Source organism: Ischnura elegans, chromosome 5 (genome assembly GCF_921293095.1).
Source record: "Ischnura elegans chromosome 5, ioIscEleg1.1, whole genome shotgun sequence".
In the NCBI taxonomy this organism is placed as follows: Eukaryota; Metazoa; Arthropoda; class Insecta; order Odonata; family Coenagrionidae; genus Ischnura; species Ischnura elegans.
The window spans coordinates 22,966,765-22,988,884 of record NC_060250.1 but is presented as its reverse complement, the minus strand read 5'-3'; the positions used below and the strand labels follow the sequence as shown (position 1 = coordinate 22,988,884).

Genomic DNA, 22,120 nt, shown 5'->3' with positions numbered 1-22,120 from the left:
GAGCCTGTGAATAGTCTATTCGACAAAAGCAAATCAGAATTATTCCCGAATCGCAATATTACTACTTCCGAAGTTTTAATCGTGGCTGTGGTTAATTGCCGTAGTTTAAGAAATAAGATTCCCGAATTCCACCATTTAATTCATAGTACGAAGTGTAACGTCATTTTTGGAACAGAAAGTTGGCTAACAGATGATGATTCAGACAATGAGATCTTCCCAAAATCGTTCACTGTTTATCGGAAAGATAGAATTAATCGAGTTGGGGGCGGAGTTTTTATAGCTGTAAAGAATTCAATCGTCAGCCAAGCGATAACCGTAACTGAGACCAGCGTTGAATCTGTGTGGTGTTTAATTAAATGTCCAAAATTCAAAACTATTTTATTATGTTCGTATTACAGACCACCTAACTCAGATATAACGTCAATGTTGGATTTTCAAAATCAAATAAACAGCGTAGCATCCAAGTATCCTGAAAGAAACTTGATTGTGGGTGGAGATTTCAACGTACCTTCCATAGATTGGGATACTTATAGCTTCATTCCTGGTGGGAGGGATAAAGTGATCTGCGAGGCTTTATTACACACTTTCACATCTAATTCATTGTTTCAAATAGCATCCGCACCAAACAGAGGAGAAAATATTCTTGATTTATTAGCGACAAATATACCACATCAGGTAATAAACGTTGGCACTGTCGAAGGAATAAGTGACCATAGGGTAGTAACTGCAAAGTTTTCTCTAAATACCGCTGTAAACTTTAAAAAAGAGCGTAAAGTTTTCATTTTTAAAAGAGCTAATTTTGATGGGTTTAAGAGTCATATGAAAAATGCTCTTTTTTAAAGTTTACAGCGGTATTTAGAGAAAACTTTGCAGTTACTACCCTATGGTCACTTATTCCTTCGACAGTGCCAACGTTTATTACCTGATGTGGTATATTTGTCGCTAATAAATCAAGAATATTTTCTCCTCTGTTTGGTGCGGATGCTATTTGAAACAATGAATTAGATGTGAAAGTGTGTAATAAAGCCTCGCAGATCACTTTATCCCTCCCACCAGGAATGAAGCTATAAGTATCCCAATCTATGGAAGGTACGTTGAAATCTCCACCCACAATCAAGTTTCTTTCAGGATACTTGGATGCTACGCTGTTTATTTGATTTTGAAAATCCAACATTGACGTTATATCTGAGTTAGGTGGTCTGTAATACGAACATAATAAAATAGTTTTGAATTTTGGACATTTAATTAAACACCACACAGATTCAACGCTGGTCTCAGTTACGGTTATCGCTTGGCTGACGATTGAATTCTTTACAGCTATAAAAACTCCGCCCCCAACTCGATTAATTCTATCTTTCCGATAAACAGTGAACGATTTTGGGAAGATCTCATTGTCTGAATCATCATCTGTTAGCCAACTTTCTGTTCCAAAAATGACGTTACACTTCGTACTATGAATTAAATGGTGGAATTCGGGAATCTTATTTCTTAAACTACGGCAATTAACCACAGCCACGATTAAAACTTCGGAAGTAGTAATATTGCGATTCGGGAATAATTCTGATTTGCTTTTGTCGAATAGACTATTCACAGGCTCTATACCGCTGATAAATGGAAATGCATGTCTTATTGTCACACTATCAAAATGACTTGAGCCTTGACTGCCTTCGCTCGGGTGTCTTCGCGCAGTGGTCGGCTCAGAGAATTTTTTCTCGATTTTAAATGCAATTTTTTTATTTCTTTTGATGTTGAATGGAGAAACTGAAGGTATTTTTGCGAGCTAATGTATCCATTTGACTTATTCAAAATAGTTTTTTGAGCAATCTACGACCCATGCAAGTTCCTCATACCCCGCAAGCCACGTTAGAGCAATTCGATGGTTGATATGATATTTCCTTATGAATATCGTTAAATTCCATCAAGGTACGCCGGATTTAGTTAGCTTCGTTGCTTATTGCCTGAAGATGATAGTTGCGCCAGTAAATTTAACGGATATTTCTAGGCTATGACCGTCATGTGTGAAAAAATGGCGTTACTATATCACGGAAGTTGACTGGAAAACAAAAGTTAAGCATCCGCAGGATTTAAACCGATTTAGATGAAACCGTCCGGACAAGGCGTGTCATGAATTTCGAAATTGGCGCGCCTGAGCTTGACGAAAAAGGATTAAAATAGGCGGTAATGGATTGGATATACCTTAAATGATTTTTGTGTTATAACAGTAACGAGGGTAAATTACTCTTATATGAGTTTGTTAGAACAACAATTTGATAAAATGAATAAATATGTTGTAAATTTTGAAAGCTTTAATTTGATTGTCACTCTGCAGTTGGAGGCGAGTATTGTGTCGTATCTCGGATCTCAAAGCGTATAGCATACTTACCTGGCGTAGAGGTCAACGGTGATCCGCAAGGCCGTTCCTCCGGGACGAGGCTAGCCCATTGCACTCCGGGCATGCTGACTCCTGCGAATGCCCCAAATGTGGGTATCTCGGGCGCGTAATTTTTGGTAGTAGGGACTGCGTTCGCGCCGTCCCTCCATAACTGGTAATCACGAACACTTATCAGCTCCGGCTACCTGCAACCGCAATGAGTCGTACTAGCCGCTACCACACCATGCATGTAACACTCACCCTAGCCCTAATCAGAAACCCGCTCCCTTGCCGCACACAAGACAACGAGACGCAGTCGGTCCATAAACTAATAGAGTACTAACGGCACGAACATGCTATTAGTTAGTGATAAAAAAACGTTAAGTTTGCGTAGTAAGTTATTAGAGATGGGCAAAGTCGTTCTTTTCAAAGATTCGATCTATATGATTCAAGTGACTTAAGCGTGATTCCATCAACTGATTCAATCATTTTTATTGATGACTTGGGATTGATAAAAGTGAAATTTGACGGCCTAGACGACGATGTAATTTCCTAAATTAGAGAACTTTTTCGGGATCGTGTTGAAATAGTAGTATTTGTCGACGCAGTCCTTAACGAGACTGGAGTTATTTCCAGCGTACCTCAGGGTAGTGTCATAGGCCACGCCACTTCCTTCCTTATATCAGCGATATTGTCGAAGTAGTGGACATGGAATTTCTTTTATTAGCACCCGACGCTGTATTGTACAGGTAAATCCGTTTCAGTAAAGATAGGGATTAACTAACGAACTTTCTCAGTGCAGTCCAAGCATAGTGCGATGCGTGGCTGCGAGGGTTAAATTTAAAAAATGCGGTAATGAAATTGTGGAAGATAAATAACTTTCCACAGTGTAGATATTTCATTCAGGACAACCTTCTTCGTCCCCATTCGGAATAATGTGCTAATTTTTCCCACTTTGTGGTTGTACTTTCCTAGTTTTCTTTTATCAAAACCCAATTCACGATTAGCCTAACCTAATGTGTTTATTTCACAATACGTCATTGATTATTCATGCTCCGAGATATTTCACTACCTCTGAATGAAATGGCTATATTTTGAAGAATTATTTTTCTCCATAAATTAATATTTTTTAGTTACTAATTTCAATTACTAGTTATTTCATAAATTCAACTCCAGCAGTCACGCAACGCACCTTGCTTGGATTGCAGTGAGCGCGTTCGTTAGTTCATCACTATCTTTTAAAGGAAGATACGAATAAGTTGTGTGTCATATCTCTTGAGGATTGATGATTTACTGTGTTTATTCAACCTGTAAGAACCGGTACAGTATTCTTAAGGACAACACGGCAAACGGTAACTGGAGAGTTACCTAGGCGATAGCTATTCAGCCATCATGCCAACTGTGATATACAGATCGTTCTTACCTTAGGATACCAGTACATCTCGGAACTATGGACGTTTTCAGAAGTATTTGTTTTTTTTCTGGACGACTAAGAGTATAGCTTTTAAACAACTTTTATGTTAAGGTCTTAGTAAATTCCCACCACAGCATAAGTAAACGTCGATTTAATCTTGTTCGATACATTAAGTTACAAATATATAACACAATCACCACTCGGTGAAAACTCACCACTTAGGTACCAAACATCCCAATAAAGACTCTTCAGAAATTATGAAGATGTAATTTTAGGCGAAAATATTGTATAACTGCCTGAAATTAGATTTTGGGCATAAAATTGTAACGTATTCTTAAAAAGCTACGGATTACTGGGGTCCTCCCAACGTAGCGTGAACGTAACACTTACTTTATTTTTTTTAGTATTTGAAAACTAATTATTTCAATTTCACCAAATTCGTTGCATTGGCATAGAATACAGAGGCGTAATTGCATATTTAGACTGATATACTCATAAGAAACTCAGACTTCACATAATTTATAACCCAAGAAGACGCCCTGAAATAACTACTTATCATTAAACGAAAAGGTCATCGTAAAAACGAAACTAATAAATGGCTGCAATAAAAGAATTGAAATATCTTAAAAAGCATTGAGTTACATATGTAAAAAGTATGAACAACGAATATGTTGAGAAAAATCGCAAAGTAAACGTTGCGTTAACGTAACGTTGGGAAGAAATTGGTTGAATGAAAATGGACACTGCAATAATAATATCACTGTGAGAATCGCGTTCTAAAATGAGGCGTTTCTGAGAAGGTAAGGGCTTAATGGGCGTCCATTAATTAGGCGAGGTGATTTAGGCAATTTTGGACCCCTTTAGTGAGATATCGTCGGATTTGGCTCGACCACCACCCTTTAATCGGAGATTGTACAATATACGAATACGTATATTGTTCAATACACGTCTTGTTCAATATATGCTGGGTTGGTTCTCTTTTCGGCCCGTCGTCATCCATTGAACCCCCATCCTCGCTAAGGGAGCAGTTGTAAGCAATGTAATACAAGCTATGGCAAATGACTCCTTAAGATGCCAAGAGATTTCTTTTAAGAAAATGTATTTTTCGCAGAAATATAATTATATGTCATCATTGTACGGTAATCAGTCTTTTAAACCAGAAATTAGAGGAATAATAGATTCGACATTGAATATGAACTCAAAATTTACATCCGCACTGAGGCTGTTGATTTCTGCTTTACTGCGTTAAGCTTATTAAATATCATTGTGCAGAATGAAGTCATATCTTACTAGAAAAACACATTTTGCTCAATTCAACTCCCTTTTCTCTCGCTTTAACACTTCTTCTTCCGGAAAAAATTATGTGATTCTTTCCAGTAGCCCTGTCTCCCACACGTGAGATTGGGTGGGAATCGGCTTGACTCCCTCCCCCAAAACGACTCACGTAATTAATGGATGAGAGTATTTTTGAGTAAAAAGTTTTATGAAAAGGCTAATCATGAGTCTGACCAAGAGAGCAACGCTTTAAAATGCGAAAATAGGGATGTCAAGGGGAGAGGACGATAAAGTACTGGAGGCGATCAAGATGTGGGTTAAGAGCAGAAAAGAGAAGGGGAAGTTGATGGAGAGGATGAGGAACGACAAAGCGCTACACAAGGTGGGCGAGGAGAGGAAACTTCTGGAGGAGATACGAAGGAAACAGAAGGTATGGATGGTGGGAGTAATAAACAGGTAAGAGATGCCGAAAACCGTTCAAGAGGAAAGAATGTTAAGCCTGAATCATACGATCATTTTTTTCGTTCCTCAGAGGTATAGCTCCAGCTGTAGGTATTCAGGGGCCTAGAGAGTCATCGCTTGAGCCATCATTTTCTGAACAACTTGATCATTCCCACCGTCCCTTTTCCATCGCTTATTTCATCACTTTTTTATTTCCAATTGTCATTCAAATAAAAGCCTAGCGTGGAGTTACAATCGCTGTTAGCAGCCGTGCGTTCTGTTTGGCTGAAAGACAGTACCAGCGATGGTTTAGCGGCGGTATAAGGGATGTGTCGAGTGACGGAAAAAGGGATGGAAAGGCCATCCCTGGGGTCATGGCGGAAACATGACCGTTCAACGCAATTCATTGCGTCGAAATGTCATTTTTCCGCCGTCACTGGAGCTATCGTTCGGAAGGGAAGTAACAAATGATCAATGATTATTAACGTCTCGGGGTATAGTTTTGAGAATAATATGCAAAACAATTTACCAACGTTTCGATATATTTCTCATATCTTCTTCAGGGCTTATTTGCATGTATTTGTAAGATGATTTATATGTCCAATTAGTAGACAATTTAAGGCAAACAGGCACTGAAAAATATGTACGAAATAAATCGAAAGGCTGGCAAACAATTTTGCATATCATTCTCCGATCCATTATCTGAGACGTTAATAACCATGAAATAATTGAAGTCAAGATAAATAAATCGAATAAAAAAATGATCGCATGATTCAAGCTTTAGATTCAAGCTTTAGATATGTGAAAAAGGGGAAGGGAGGGATTAAGATTTATGAATATAATGGGAGGGAATATTCTAAACTAGAAATTGAAGATAGAAGTCAACTTCGGCGATATGAACAATCGTGGCGACTCCCTAAATGCTGAATGTAAACCTACCTCATTCTTCTGGATACCTTAACTCGGTGGGAAATTCAGAAAGCCTTAGACGACGCAATGCTATGGGGGAGCAACTGTTTTTACTGCCGACAGAGGTGAGAATTAATCATTGCAAAAACACGCCTTCCATTCCCGAGAAGGGAGACTGCTTGTGATCCAATGCCCCTTGTCAAAGACTCAGGAACGCACGACTGTCATCAATCTTCTGGTGACCATTACTCTGGAAAAAAAAAACAATCTCCCTGAAATAAGAAATGAAATTCGTAAATGATTAAACACTGGTATTTTCCTTCGCCATATTTTTATTGCATTTGTCTATTTAGAACGAGAGAAATGGAATAAATGTTTCTTTTTTTTTAAACATCATACAATTTCCATTTTGTATAATCCGATTAAAAATTTGACAATAAATATCCCCTCTGTATTGCTAAACATTTTAGAATATGCGAATGGCATTAAAAAAAAAGAAATTTATTTATTTTATTTTTTCAATTTCAATTTTCTCTCAACAAACGAAGAGCAATGCGATAGATGGGAGGATGTGAACGTTTTCAAAGAGTCCTAAAAATTAGATCATCCCGCACATATCTTCCTTTCGATTTCGTCGCAATCTCCAGCATTTCCCCCTGTGTAACTGGGTGGGTGACGTCAGAAAACAATCCACATTCGTACACGATGATGACACCGCGTTGCGCAGGCAGTCCATGCTCTATGGGAAAATGAATCAAAATTGTCGACTTCATTCAACAATCTTGGGCTCGTGCACTAATTTTCCACATCCTGTTACAACACAGGCACACTTTTCCCCGAAAACTGTGTGGAATAACTTCCTCCTTGAAAACGAAGCTAATTTCTTGATTCGGTTGAGAGTCAAGTCTTTTGCCACCTAAAGAAGAAAGCGTGTTTTTTTTTAACAAGATTAGAGTTAGAGAGGAGTTGTAGAGAGAGATCAGAACACTTTTTTGAGTTCATCTTTAATAGTTTTTTTTCTCAGGCACGTCCGCGAAGTATCAAATAAATAGCAAAGAAAAGCTTCTCGTCCAGGTAAATTTCTTCTGAACAAAGTCCACACAATGTGTTTAACACTTAATAGAATTCTCTTCAAATACCTTTTTCGAGAAGATACGTCGCCCAAAACCTTTGTAAAAAAAAGATTTATGTAAAAGAAAAGGCCGAAAATGATTTATCCGACCAATACTTTCATTGTATGCGTTGTCCACGCATTTATCAACGATATCCCACCGAAAGAGTGTGATCGGCAATTAAACAACTTGAGAGAAGAAACCTCTTTTGATAGTGTTCCATTTTTATTAATAGTTACAAACGCACAAGCATTTGTGAAACGCAGGGATTCTCCAATGATTGCGGCACATATTAACAGAACTATGGTTTTTAGAGTAACTGGTATTAGGATTACTTCATTTTAGCTTGTCAATTAATGATTCAAGTATTTATTTGAACAGAAAATCCACAGTCGGAAACATATTTTTGACGCGCAACGAAGTATAATGTACAGTTTTCTTAGAACAGACCTTAGAAAGGACTAGTGCCTCAAAAAAAAACTTGTTCTGGCCTGGACGAGTTTCTTAGCAGCTACAAAAGAATATGACTGATAATAATTTATGTACTTCAGGACCTGCACCTTTCCAAATTTCATTCCCGAAAGACATTTTAATTCCTTCCTTTGTAATTGATAATCGGATATATTTATTTAGGTTTAGGTCTGTAAATAAAATACTCAAGTACGCCAACACCAAAATGAAGAATTTTACTTATACAACTACATCTAAAGAAATATAACTGCTAATTAATTATCTAAAGTTCAAGAGGACATAACCATTAATTCCAATTGACTGTCAAAAGGTTGGAAATTATCTTAGGTGCTGCCATAGTCCACTCTCTCAATCGTAAAAAGTTACTTTTATCAAAATCAAGCAACAAAAAATAGATCCTGAGCGATTATCTACCAAAACTATTAGTATTTGAGCGACAAATTTCGTTTACTTGAATGTCACAATGAGAGATTCGTAGAAGATCAAAGACTTAACAATTCCTGAAGAAAAGGAGGTCACCATAATGGGAGAACCGTAACTAAAAGGAAACAGATTTTGCATACAGATATCCACTCTTGTATTGCCAAGAAGCTAAATGTTATTCTTTATACTAATTTATTTACCTTCACGACATAGAGTGAGCACCTGTAGGAGGGAGCACGATACGTCTAAAAATTAAGTCTTTACAGGAAAAACAAACAACATCCAGGCAATTCCAAAAATTCAGACTGATGAAATCACAGATTATTACATTTTAAAATTGAAATTTATTATGGATATAGGCAGAAAATTTTAACACAATCGGATTTCGTTGATAAAAGAATAGGATGACTCTTTAAACTCTCAGGGAAAAAATCTCCATCTACTTGACTGCGTAATGCGGTACATTTTTTCCATTGATTGTATTTAATGGTAAATTTTTGACAAACAAATGGATAAGCTTCAAATGATATTGAACCCCAAATAACTGTAATATCTCAAAGATGTTCTTAATAACATAAGAATTCAGCAAAATTCAAAACTTCTATCCCAAAGTCATGTGACTCTAGTTAGCATGTGCCGCAAGCATTCGAGTCCCCTCTGAAGACTCTGAATTTGCTCTTTGTTTTGTCGTATCTCCCTGAGTTGGCGAGGCATCAGATAACATATGTATATATTTGTATAACATGATGAGCGCCGACAAAACCATATTCCAGAAAAATCGTTTCTCACAAAGCTCCTTAACTTCTTCCATTACATAGAGATAGTTCTGAGAAGATGTAACTGACAACATTATAGTAGGCCAATTTTATTTATTTCCGGCGACCATGGAGAATCTCAAACTGCGCAATTACTATCCTGCTTCATACAGCAGCACAAATCATGAAGGATTTGAAAATTCCAGGAGTGCAAGGCGACCATATTTTCTTTTAGAAACAAATGCATTTCATGATTCCAAAATAATTTCCTTCAGAACACACTCGACAATGCTTATACACAATGTTACGACAATCTCTTCTCACTTTCAAAAGTTCAATGCTGAAAACCAGTAAAAATATTCAAAGAACTCCAGCGCACGATTGTAGCCAAAAAGGTACGTGATAATGGCCAATTTACTTCTTTCCATGGCACTATTGATTGCCTCTAGGACAGATACTCTCAATATTTACATATACACATTCACATATAGAGTCAACACATACGTATATAGATATCTCTCTCAATTTTCAGGTTATAAATGGTCCAGAGGCGATGGAAATATTCTCTCATTGTTTTTAATTGGCAGTGGACGTCGATAATTCGTCGCAAAGGCGACTGAAATATCGTGAGGGCATTTTCTTCATGATAAAAAATCATTTCCATTGAAGACATACTACGTTAACAATGCCTCACTATGAACTTACTGATGTCCACACTAATTCTTCTTGCTATGCTAATTTTTTTCACAGCCTCGTGTCTTCTTTTTGCATTTTGAACTAATGACATAATTATTTCCGTTAAACTTTATATTTCCTTGAAATCTTTTTGAAAAAAATTCAACTTCGTCCAGAAATACGTGATCTCGTAACCATCACTGTCGCAACTGTAGGCCAATGCATAAATACGTACGATCATAAATATTATTTTTATTTCTATACTCATATTTAGCTAAATATTCACCGTCGATTTTCCTTGACAAACACCAATTTTTGGCTTTTTACAATAAATTTTAGGCATTATGTATTCCTTGATTTGTGCCATACACACATATTTCGAAGGTTGAAATATACCAAATACTTCATTTATCTTTTCGAGAAAATAAAAGGACGTTGTTAGGAATTGCACGATAGCAGCATTAGTGCAGTATTCGATGTTTATTCCAGCATTTACGAGATCCTAAGCATTCGCTGCTTATTATTTCAGGTTTGATTAAACTTTAAATCTTCCATTCATCTGTATTATTTTCTTTCTTATTCTATATTGACAGAAAACACGACGATTCGTACTTTGAGGCTTGCCTCCATGGAAATAAGAATAAAAAAGTATCGTCCATCCTTTCTTTTGTCAGACGGATATCATTTTGCTTATGCTTATAGTTTCGAGTACATTCTGGCTATAACCCTTTCTGAGAATGTCTTGCACACATTCTAACGTTTCCATAGGCCATGATTAAATGCATCCCTGACGCTCACTGCACTTCTGACTAAGATTCCTCTGCAACACGGTGGAAATGAAATTGGTAAGTTGGAGTTTGAAACAAGCGTCGGTTGATGACAATGAAGCGTTAGAATTTCACGTCTTGAAGACAAATGCAAGGCAGAAGGATCGAGAAGGAACTATGATAGCTCATATTGGATATCGCTGTCCCGTTTCTCACAGACGGGAAGGTTTTTAGCATCAAAATCACGCAATGCTGTCTTACAAAACGAGTAATGACGATGCATCGAAACTTGACGGAGTGAATTGACAGTGGTTGATAACCTAAATATTTTCTGAACATCTCCTCCGCTGTATTTCGGAACAGTTATAGTTTCAGACGTCCAGCTTAAGGGTTGGCAACGGGTCTCGTCCTTTTCCCTACCCTCACCCCACCCAAAGAGAACAGTGTATGCTTTACGAGGGCCTCTCTCGCACATAAATATATACCACCGGATGCTTTTCATTTTTAAGTCATTGAGCGTTCAAAATACGAATGGAATAAACATATCTTCCAAAAAAATTATTTATTCCAAACTTTCCAGGCACTTTACTAGCACTTTCTGTCTCGGGGGTGAAATATCCATATCTATTCCATAGCACTTTCTGTCTCGGGGGTGAAGGCTCTTGACTTCGTGAAAGTCCCCATGTATCAGCGCCTAGCTGAGGAGTATTTGATTTCACAGGAGATTCTCAGATGAGATAAGCGCTTGCAACACTTAAACCAGGAGGAAACTGCAACGTCAGAAGTCCTCGAGTCCTCTGCGGCATCGTGCCTACGTCATAAACTCTCTGGACATAATAAAGGTCGTAAACCTCCTCTGGAATTCTCAACTACTGATCATTGGAGCATTTGACATCAAAGTAGATTCTCAGAGTAGATGAACGCTTGAAACACTTGAAGAGCAGGGAGCAGAGATGGCAGAAATCCTCGAACACTCTGCGGAATCGGATTTTACGATGTTAACATACCTTTTATTTCAATTATATATGCAGACCTCCTCTGAAATTCTCCACCACTGTTCTGGGGGAGCATTTAATATCACTGAAGATTATTGGGATAGATGGGCGCTTGAAAATTTTAAAGAGGAGGGAGCAGAGACGCCAGAAGTCCTCGAACCCTCTGCAGCATTGCTGTTTCGGTCGTTGAAGTCTCCGCAGCCACATGGCGACGGGCGTTCAAGTCTCCGCTCGCCCGGCCGCGTGGCCTCCTGCTTCCTCCTTCCCAGGGACGCCGCCCGCAGCGACGTCTCAACGTCTTAAGCCGTATCCCGCACGGGCGCCTCCCAAGAGCTAGCTACTGGCCGGCGACCGTGCCTCCCGCTCCTCCGCACCCGCCTCTGGCCGCGCCTCTTCTTCCTCCTCTTCCTCCTCGTGGGTCGTGGAAGTGGACCCATGCCTCGAGAGCAGTGGGCTGCCGCCACCACCGTCTGCCGCCGCACCGCGGGCCGCCGACGCCGGCCGGAACAGCCCGGGGGCGAAGTGGGTCGATGGCGTGGTGGGAGCGGACCGCGTCCCGGCCCCCACCTTTATAGTTGGGGCTAGCATTAGCCACCCGGAACCCCTCCGCTGTCCCGGCACCCTTTGACCCGCCCTCCCGGGAAGAGCAGCAGACGTCCGCCGTTTGCCCGCCGGACCCGCGACCATCGCCGCCGAAGATGCTCCCGGCAGTCGCTGGATCTTGTCCAATAGGTCCCTTAGCTCCTCTGAAGGCTGGGCAGAAGCACCCGCCTGGCCCGGCGTAGGCGTGGTGGCTCGTGGAGGCGAGCAGGGCGTGCCGAGGCCGAGGCTGCTCACCTCCGAGCCTGAGAAGGCGAGGCGCAGGTCCTCGGCCTGGCTCCAGCTCGCTCCAGAGGGCGAGGGGGGCGCCTGCGAGTCGGAAACGTCGGTGGCCTGCTCGTCGGTGAGCGTGCGACGGAAGCGGGAGCGGCGAGCGGAGAGGGCGCGGGAGGCGTGCCGCTGTCCGTCGTCGTCCGTGGTGAGGTCGTCTTCGGTGGCGGCCTGTCCCCCCTCGCCCTCCAGGTCCTCCTCGGCCTCCGTTCGCTCGTCCGCCAGTGCCGCCTCCTCGTCTTCCTCCTCGCAGGGGTATGGCGGCGGGATCAGGGTGTTTGCCTACAGAATGAGCGGAGAGGCGGAAAAGTTAATAGGTGGGAAAGAATGGTTTTAAGTGCGTGTGCAGTTTACCACACTTGGGAGGCTAGTTTGGAGATAAAAATTTGATTTGGCAAGTACCTGGGAACTCGAAGGGTCACAATTCCTCATGACTTATGGAAGTTCCAAAATCAACCTGTAACCTGCTTAGGGAACTACAACTCTCACCGAGGCCGTTTAAGAAGGCAGACTAAAGGAAAACACATCAGTGTTGACAGCAGTGGTGGATACAGATGGGGGGGGGTTTGCGTTATCCACCATTAGTTGACAGGTGATCAATTTAGTTTCATACAAATTTACTGGCATACAAATTTACTGGCATTTAATGAGCCTGAAGGATAGCAATAGCAAATGATAGTAATAGACAATTATAAGAGATCCTAGTATATCCCATATTTAAGAGTAATTTTATTGCACATTCAATTACACTTTATCCCACTCAGTAGCGTGTTTTATACTTCAGGAGGATTATAATATTTTGCCAACAATAAATAGAAAAGATGGAAGGATTTGAATAATTTTAAGTAATAAAATTATATACTGATTTTTTAATTTTAAAGTATTAATTAAGTAATAATTAATTTTAAAGTATTTTAATTAAAAAGTATCTCATTATACATGCAACTAAACTACAGAGTATAGACATTTTAACCACGAGAACTGGATATTTTTTAAAAATCTGCTCAAACCAATGCTTGTGAGAAATATAGAATGAACCAATTGAATGGGTTAGAATACATTCCTATTGCAAATGAGCAAGGAGAAAAAAATACTGTTGGCTCCTTTCTTTACTGCTGACTCAATTAAATTTTACTTACATACATGTATACTAATGCTAAGTCATAAAGAGGAATAAATCCTCTGAAGTTGTGTAAGGCAGTTGTGTTGCTTTACATAGTAAGACTCAAGATTTCAAAAATCTTTGGGACACACAAAAGTATCCACAGGAAGAATAATAGGAATAACATAAATTTATACGAATCATAAAACACATAGTGCATAAATTTTTTTAACACCCCATTGGGCTGATGTTGAGCAATTACTCTCCCAATCTTGTATGTAAAAAGTGATGGGCTTTGCAAAAATACACTCTGCAGTGACTCAGAACCCTTGAAAACTGTAAATATACTATCAAAACTAGAGCATCAAGCTTGTAACACACTGAAGGTCTACACATTCACTTTCTACCTCCGTTGTACAGTACTGATCGACTGAATCCTTAAAATCTTATCCAGCTGATTTTTCTGTTTTCAACCTTTTTTCATGAATAAAGTATGAAATTTTACTTTTGGTAAAAAATTAAATATTTTTATACCAATGGGTCCCACAGATTTTAGAAATCTTGAGGCTTACTATGTAACTAACTGCATGACACAACTTCAGAGTGTTTATTCCTCGCCAAGACTTAGCATTATAATTCAGCTTCATCATTGATATTATAAATTTTAGTAATAATGCCCGGATAATTATGCTGTCTTGAAGATACCTGAACTTATGAATACAGCCAAAAACCACTCTATGATGAGAGCGACTTATGATGGATTCAATATACGATCTAAGGAGATATGCTGAGGAAACCAATGACCTTATGGTCTCCTCAGTAGATTTTCTCAGGTATCTGATAGAAGGGGAAATAATTTTGAAGGGGGAGAGGCTGAAGTCCCCAAATCTTTTTGATAATTTAACCAAATTCTCAGACTTTCTAGTGCTTTGTCCTCACCTCATTAGCTGCACTGCATAAGAAGCTTGAGCTCAAGGAATCCACTGTGCTGGTGGCAGATAAGGACCCTATGGAATAAAGAAGAACTCATTATGTACTTATTCAAGGAAATTCTATATAACACAGAATTAAAACAAAAAAATATCCATAGAAATTTAATGCATATCATAAATTGCTCTGCAAACAACGTATGGGTTTGAAACACTTTCCTTAGCCTTTTCTAACAATAAAAACTATCTGCAACAGGCAAAGAAAAAAATTTATACATACATACTTTAGTTGTGACTCTAAAATTCCCGTATTCTGCTATCAAGGAATTATCGGGCCTCGAATTAAACATATATATGATTTTCAGTCAACACTTTCTGGGAAAAGATTCAAAGCCAGTAGTAGAAGAACACATGCACCTATGTTATTGAATAAACCTCCAAAATATTACAGTTCTCTTGGAGGTGGACAGTTTCAAACTCAGGCTGTACTGAATGCAGTCAATGCCTAAATGTCTCTCAGTAGTACACTTCTTTCAGCCAAAGAGGTAGCCACCAATAAGAGCTCGGATTTGAAATCAGTTGGGCAAAAGCCACAGGTGCTCAAATGTAACCACACACTCCTCCCCACTTCTGTACTCCACAGAGGTGATTTCTCATTGCAGTGAATTAATATGAGATTCAGGAATGATTTACCCTCGATGTATACCAAATGCTTACAGAATTTAAAAAAAAAACAGAAGAAGGCTGAAAACATTGGATACCAGAAAGGCTTGGGTTTAACAGGATAAAACTTATTAAATATCAAAATTATTCAACGAGAGACAATTGAACTTGAGAGAAGAAAGATTGAATGTGGCAATGCCACACAATTCAAATATTACTTTCATAATTCTAGGATTGAAGTCTTTCACAGGCAAAGTATTCCTATAAACAAGGCACCATACACAGGGCAGAGAAAGACTGTGTCACGAAATTTTAACCCTGTCTGATAGCTGATGCCACCATTTTTAAACTACGGACATTTTGACCCAAGCACTCCAATTGGCTGTATCCCCTGAAGCTGGATACTCAGGACAACTCATGACTTCAAAAGCTTTGGCTGTCAGAGATCACAATGTATCCAAAGCATCCGGCAACAGAGCAAACTCACAACCAATCATAGCAATTGGCTCAAAGTCTCCGTAGTTTAAAAATGGTGCGTTTTTGACCTAAATATCATTAGTAATTTTGGTTCTTAGCAACAGGGGGTTCTTAGTGTCTGGTCAGGTCGGCTGGTCTGCAATTACCTAGGGCCCAGAGCTTAGGGACCTCCATAATGCTAACATCTATCGTGAAGAGTACATATATCAAAGGTGTGATAAAAAAATACTCATTACTTGGATTCAACATGGAGGTGTTTGGGGTTACTGCAGCACAGATTCATCTCTGGAGATGACAGTTTTCCTTGCATTGCAGTAGGCTTCTTCAGGTCAATGAAGTGAAGATCCGTGGTATTGCTCGTCTCTTATACACACCGTCGGATGCAATGTCTTCTCATTGGCTGGTTCAGGAGGCCCAGGTGGCTTCTCATTGGTCCACACCTCCTGGCTCTGTCCTGTCTCTCCGGGTTCACTCTTGAGGACTCCATGAGTTAGGAAGCTGGCATCCGTCCTCCCTATTGAGGTTGTTGGGTGTCTTCATTATCTTTATAGCTTCCCTAATGATCCGTGGGAAGTATCTCTTTTCATTGGCAATGACTTTTGCATTGTCATAGTCGGGATTGTGATTCGGCACACTCCATGTGTGCTCAGCTATGGCAGAGAGGCGCAGTTGTTGGTTCCTTGTGGCTCTTGGGTGTTCTTGGAGCCACACCTTGAGGGATCTGCAAGTTTCTCCAATATATGCTCTGTCACAGGTGCAATTGACTCAGTACACCCCACAATGGTTTCCTGCTGGGACTTTATCTTTGGCTTTACTCAGGAAGCTGGAGGTTTTTGCAGGACAGGTGAACCTTGTCACTATGCCATGCTTCAAGAGCACACGGGCTATCTTTTCACTCGTCCCTCCAATGTACGGTACCTATGAAGGCGAAAGCCGCAAGTTTTTCCATATCTCCAAGAGCAGGTTCTGTGGTTCTTTTTAGGGCCTTGTCAATCTCTTCTCTACTTCATTGACCTGAAGAAGTCTGCTGCAATGCCGGCGAAACTGTTGTCAGCAGAGATGAATCTACACGGTAGTAACCCCAAAAACCTTCACACTGAATCCTTACCACACCGCGAAAGCCTACACAAGGATGCTCATTACTTGAACCAAAGTTTTTTTCACAATTAAAAAATTCTAAGTTTTCATTAATTGCTTCATTTAAAACATACCCAGCATAAATATATTACATAAAAAATAAAATACAGGTGACAGAAGATAAGGTGTCATGGCAAAATTAGCAGTGCTGTTTTGCACTTTCCTTAACTTTTTTTACTAGTGAAATATTACTCTGTGTTTTTCAATTATTTCAGCAAATGTAGACAAAACAAATCGAAAAAATTGTTTTGGTTAGGAATGCATAGTATATTAAAAATTTTGAGCCACCAAAATTGATAAAAGTGTTATTTGACTGTTATGTCTTTTGTTAACCAGGGCCGGAAAGGCATTCCGGCACATTCTGGCACCATGACACCACTGGTCGGAGGATAAAAGAGAACCTAATGCCTTTTTCAAATGGTCATTGGAAAATGTTATTTTAGAGGTCTTTTAGATTTCAGTGCAGTTTCAAGGGAGAAATTCAATAATTAGATAATATAACCATTGCCATCCTCAGTAACAGTGGGGTAAAGTCCTCGCCTTCCAAACAAGATGTTGCAGGTTCGAGTCCTGCCCCGGTAGGTTGCCCCTATCCAGGGCATGGTTGTTCGTGCACATGTAATTGTTATGACTGTTTAAAACACCAATGTAAAAGGCCAATTCGTGCTGTGTTCGGAGGCATGAGAATAAATAAATACATAGTGCATTATTTAATTTTATAAGATGTGAAATTTTCAATTTTCATTTTATTTTTAAAAATGAAATAGCTATTTTTTTATTACCTTTTATCTGGTTTTTACGATCCAGAATAGCATCAAAATCCATTTCCGGGAATGCAATTTCTTAAAATATTCTGGGGGAGGACCCCCAAATTTCCTGGTAAGGAGGGCCTCATCGTGAGCCCTAGCCGAGAGCCCCCAATCACCCCAGACCTACCTTGCCTAGTGACATCAGCTATGCAGGGTTAAAATTTCATCCCAAAATTTTTCTCAACCCTAAATACATAGTTATAAAGAAGCATGACCCAAGCCATGGGCAATGGGCATGGTGCTTCTGTTAGCTAGTATTTCATTCAAGAAGTACCAAGAGACTTTGAAAGAGAGGATATACTTAAATGGTCAAGGAATTATTTGTCAAGCAAGAAAAAAATCATTTAAAGTTGTGGACTTCTGATATTAGAAAAATATAAATTCTGAAATGTTTTCCTAATTAAAAAAAATTTACATCAGAAGAAGGCAAATGTTAGGCACACATTTGCCTTCTTCTGACAAAAATGCGCTAATAGTAGGTGACTATTGCCATTTTAGATAGGTACAAGTGAATGCTGGGACCAAATGTGCCAGAGGGTGAGTGATATGTTTGTATCCATTTATGTAGGTTCAGTACAGAAGGATCATAGGTGGATTTAGGGGGGGGGAGCATGTGCCTACCACAGACGCTTAAAAAATAGACATAATATTTCATGCAGCTATCATTATGTTTTGTTTATTATGGAGCCTCAATCATTTAATTTCATATTTACAACTTTCACATTATGTATAATAAAGAGAATATTTCCTAAAGTAATTGTTGTACCTTGTTTTTAATCACAAGTATGAGAAGATCGATTGCCTTTAAGACCCTTGTTCCTCCCCCTCTACCCCCCAGAAAAAAATCCTGGATCACCCCTGTACATGATCATAAAATTAGAGTAAACTTTCTTATTATACTCAGGATTGCCATAAAAAAAGTGTTTAATTCTAAAAGCACAACTGCGGCTAAACACATTGTCAACAGAGATTTCAGAAAAGGAAGATTGTGCCGGTGACATTCTTGATATCCATGATGCCTTAATAAAATATCTGTTCCAAGGATGAAATCAATAATTCCTCATTTTAATCAAGAATGCATTGCATCATGAAGAGCAAAACAATGTTTACATAATTTGGCTAAATTTCTCATCAAACCCTTTTGAGATGGTGGAGTTCTCTCCTTAGCATGACTGCTGGACTAAGCCGCAAGAGACTCTTCCGTCCCCTCTGTGCGGATCATTTTTGCAGGACATTCGTTAAGAAGGGTCTCGTGGATAATCACACTCTGTCAGCATCATCCTTTTCGACTATTCCCAGCAGGGATTCTGCATTATCTCGGACAGTGGTGCAGCGAAGGGGGGGTTTTGGGGGATAAACCCCCCCCCCCAGAGCTCAGAGAAATTTTTAAGTTTAATCAATTTTATTTAATTGGGTTGATATTACTAATAGAATAGTGTAAGGATGAATAAAATATCCCTCAGAGAACTGTAAAACTCACCATTTTGAACCATTTATCTTAAAATTCCACAATTTATTAATCTCACACCTACCGCTTATCCTGGTGGGTATACTATACCCCCACACACCACTGTATAAGTTGCACCTAAACCCCCCCCCCAGCCTTAATTCCTCGCTGCGCCCCTGATCTCGGACACCGAGGGTAGTTGGGCTCCCTCTTTTCCAGATTTTTAACCCTACCAGCCGCATTTGTTCGTGGTCAACTCATGCTTTGTTCATATGAATTAGCTATATGGATAATTGTTGCTTGCACGTACATTGCAGACTTCAAATTCAATTCCTCGTTTCATTCTGAGAATTGTCAGCTTTAGCGCAAAGCTCTACCATCAATATTAAAAGATTCAATGCATCAACAATTTTCATGTTGATGTTTATACTAAAATCAAAATATAAGTTAATATTAATGGTAGAATTTCATTTAAAAAATGTTAACGCTGCTCAAAAGACAAAGAATTGAATTCTTAGTTATATTTTTGAGAAAGGAACAAATATTATTTCAAATACTGACTGAATGAACAATTGTAAGACTGCAATCCCTTACTGCTAAGAGGGGTAATAACAAGGGGTCCGGGTACCTGCTCCCGGATTTCGAGGGTATGGCCTAAGTTTTTTGGGTACTGAAAGCAAGACTTTGCGAACTGGCTACCATCTTAAAAGGGAGAGACCAAGGAAACAAATATTTTCGGCATTTGCTCGTCTGCGTGGGCATATCTCTGGTGAAAATGTATGGCTTTCGTCTCCCGGGTCAAGAAACATCCTGGCACGTATTTTTGTTGTTAGTAGCAAGAGGGTTAAAAAGGAAATCACATAAAGTATGCTTACTGTAATGATGATTAAAAATTTCAGTCTTTTGATCAAACAAGAAGGGTTCCAAATTGATGATACAAAATATTCCAAATTCAGAAATCTAGGAAACTGAATCCATTCAATTACTCATTGGTAATGATTGAAAAAGAATTGCAATGGCATTATAATTAGTAGGCTATCCGGCAACAAAAAATTGGCCTAATATATTTTTGAGAAATTAAGTCAGCTGATTTCCATTCTGAATCTTTAAATGTGCCAATTCTTATATAATTTATTAAGCCACAAGGTCCATATAGAAATAGCATCACTCCTCATTGCCACACAGAAGACTCGAGACAGAGTGAGAATGGCTGGAGGGGGGGATGGAGGTGTGAAGATTGTAGATTGATTAGCATAAGAGCAAGTCTTGAAGCTGTAGGCAGATGTGCTAGGTAAATAACAAAAGCATATTGGCATGAAGTTCATCACGAGGAAAGCAAGTCATTCTGATTTTTTAAATATGTATAGGTTTGAGAGCAAGATACTCTGGGATTTGTTTCTTGTTTTGGCGCAAAGTTTGGTGTAACAGAAGACCTAAGAATGGTTGCTGAAAAGTTAGGGCTATGAAATCAGGAGAGATTGGGGGAAAAACCAGAACAAAAGTTGATCTCTCCCACTTCGATCTTAAGTGGTAATGATAATAGAGTAACATTCGTAACCCTTCTGAACACTCGTAAAACAGTGAAGGGCTAGTTTTATTTATGCCATGATATTTGTAAATGGATTCAAATATTACATAAAAGAGAGCCAATAAGTTTCACGAGATAGCTAATTTTGAGAATTTAAAGCCTAACTTGTCTCAGGGAAACTTGTCATCGTGACATTAAGGAATAAATAATAAGTACTTATGTATTTGTTGGCCGAAGTTTATTACACAGACTCACATCTTACAGCAAAATCTGAGCCCGGTGGTTGGGAGGAGGATCTTCGGGTCTTGCGAGGGCGCAGACCGGCTAGGAACAGAGGATGATACGAGTCTTGCGAGGGCGCAGATCCAGGGAGAGGTATCGCAAGAAGGGGTCCCTTGTCCTTTGGGTACCCCATATTTATATCAATATGGGGGTCCAAGGGACAAATTGATGACAAGAGAGTGATGCGTCAGGGAGGGATGAGAGTGCAGGTGGATGCGATGACTTCACAGGAGTTCCGTTACTGCACTCCGCCCACCCCCCGCAACATCACCCCACTAATTACCCTGTGAAAACCCTTGCAATGATATCATTTAATAATTTCACACAGTTCTTTACGATGATCCCATTTTTTTGAGAAAATGTGTTACTCCCCAGATTATTTTTCCCTATCAGTAAAATTATTAGAGGTATTGAAACCATTTTTCAATAATATGTGCCAATTAGGTTTTTTCCACATTGGCCAAAATTCGTATCCACTTTCCATTGGCTATTATCATGCCATGGTGGAAAGTCTTGCCTGTTCCTATGACCCCTACACTGGCACTCGCAAGAGTTATGCACTTCTTAATCATTCCCAGTAGGGTAACTCATACCAGAGAGGTCCAAGGGTAGGAGCTAGTCTAAAGGTAGCCCATGAGATGTCATCACATGAAAAACCATGTCAGAAATGTGCATGGAAGTGAAAAACCCTATCAACTGTACAAAGACACATATTTTCCCTGAAAACATGATGCTAAATCAAATTAGCCCCAAAAACCCATCCACAGGTGACAGATTCTTGAGATATCCCTCATACAATTTCTTTTCTTTGGCTACAACCTTGTTGCGGTGGAAAGGCTTGCATGCTCCGATGACTCCTACAGCGTCAGTAGTAAGGATAATTCTCAATTACTTCTGGGTGGCCATTCATGGCAGATTGGTCAAAGGGCTTGAGCCAAATGAAACGTAGTCCATGTGAAGGTTTCACGTAAAAAAAAACAGTTGGAATGGAAGTGAGAAACACTGCCAGCCATCTTTTTCCAGAGAAAATGAAGATTTATCAAATCACCCATAGATTTTCAAATGGGAACCTTCCCTTCGAGGCAGAAGTCAATTAAGGCTATGAGGTTGGCAAGGTTGCCATTAAGCAAAACTCTTGAAGAGAGCAAAACCTATGCACATCATCATCAGCAATAGACAAGAGAGATTAAAAGAGGACCACGAAGATGGAGATGGGAGTAGTGAGCATTGGGACAAGGAATGAGAGGAAAATGAGGATGGCAAGAAAA

The 22,120-nt window shown here is 39.4% G+C and overlaps 1 protein-coding gene and 1 non-coding gene across 2 annotated transcripts in view; one reads left to right on the top strand and one right to left on the bottom strand.

Moving 5' to 3' along the window:
• Positions 1-2,375: 2,375 nt before the first annotated feature.
• Positions 2,376-2,538, top strand: LOC124159907. Its single transcript, XR_006865066.1, has one exon. It is a non-coding gene; the product is annotated as a U1 spliceosomal RNA (small nuclear RNA).
• Positions 2,539-11,249: 8,711 nt separating this feature from the next.
• Positions 11,250-22,120, bottom strand: part of LOC124158586 — a 194,289-nt gene continuing 183,418 nt past the window's right edge. Inside the window, exons 6-7 of the mRNA XM_046533747.1 lie at positions 14,520-14,587; positions 11,250-12,760 (exon numbers count right to left, since the gene is read on the bottom strand). Of these exons, the coding sequence (XP_046389703.1) occupies positions 11,942-12,760; positions 14,520-14,587 (887 nt within the window). The 3' untranslated portion in view covers positions 11,250-11,941. The remainder of the gene's footprint in view (positions 12,761-14,519; positions 14,588-22,120) is intronic.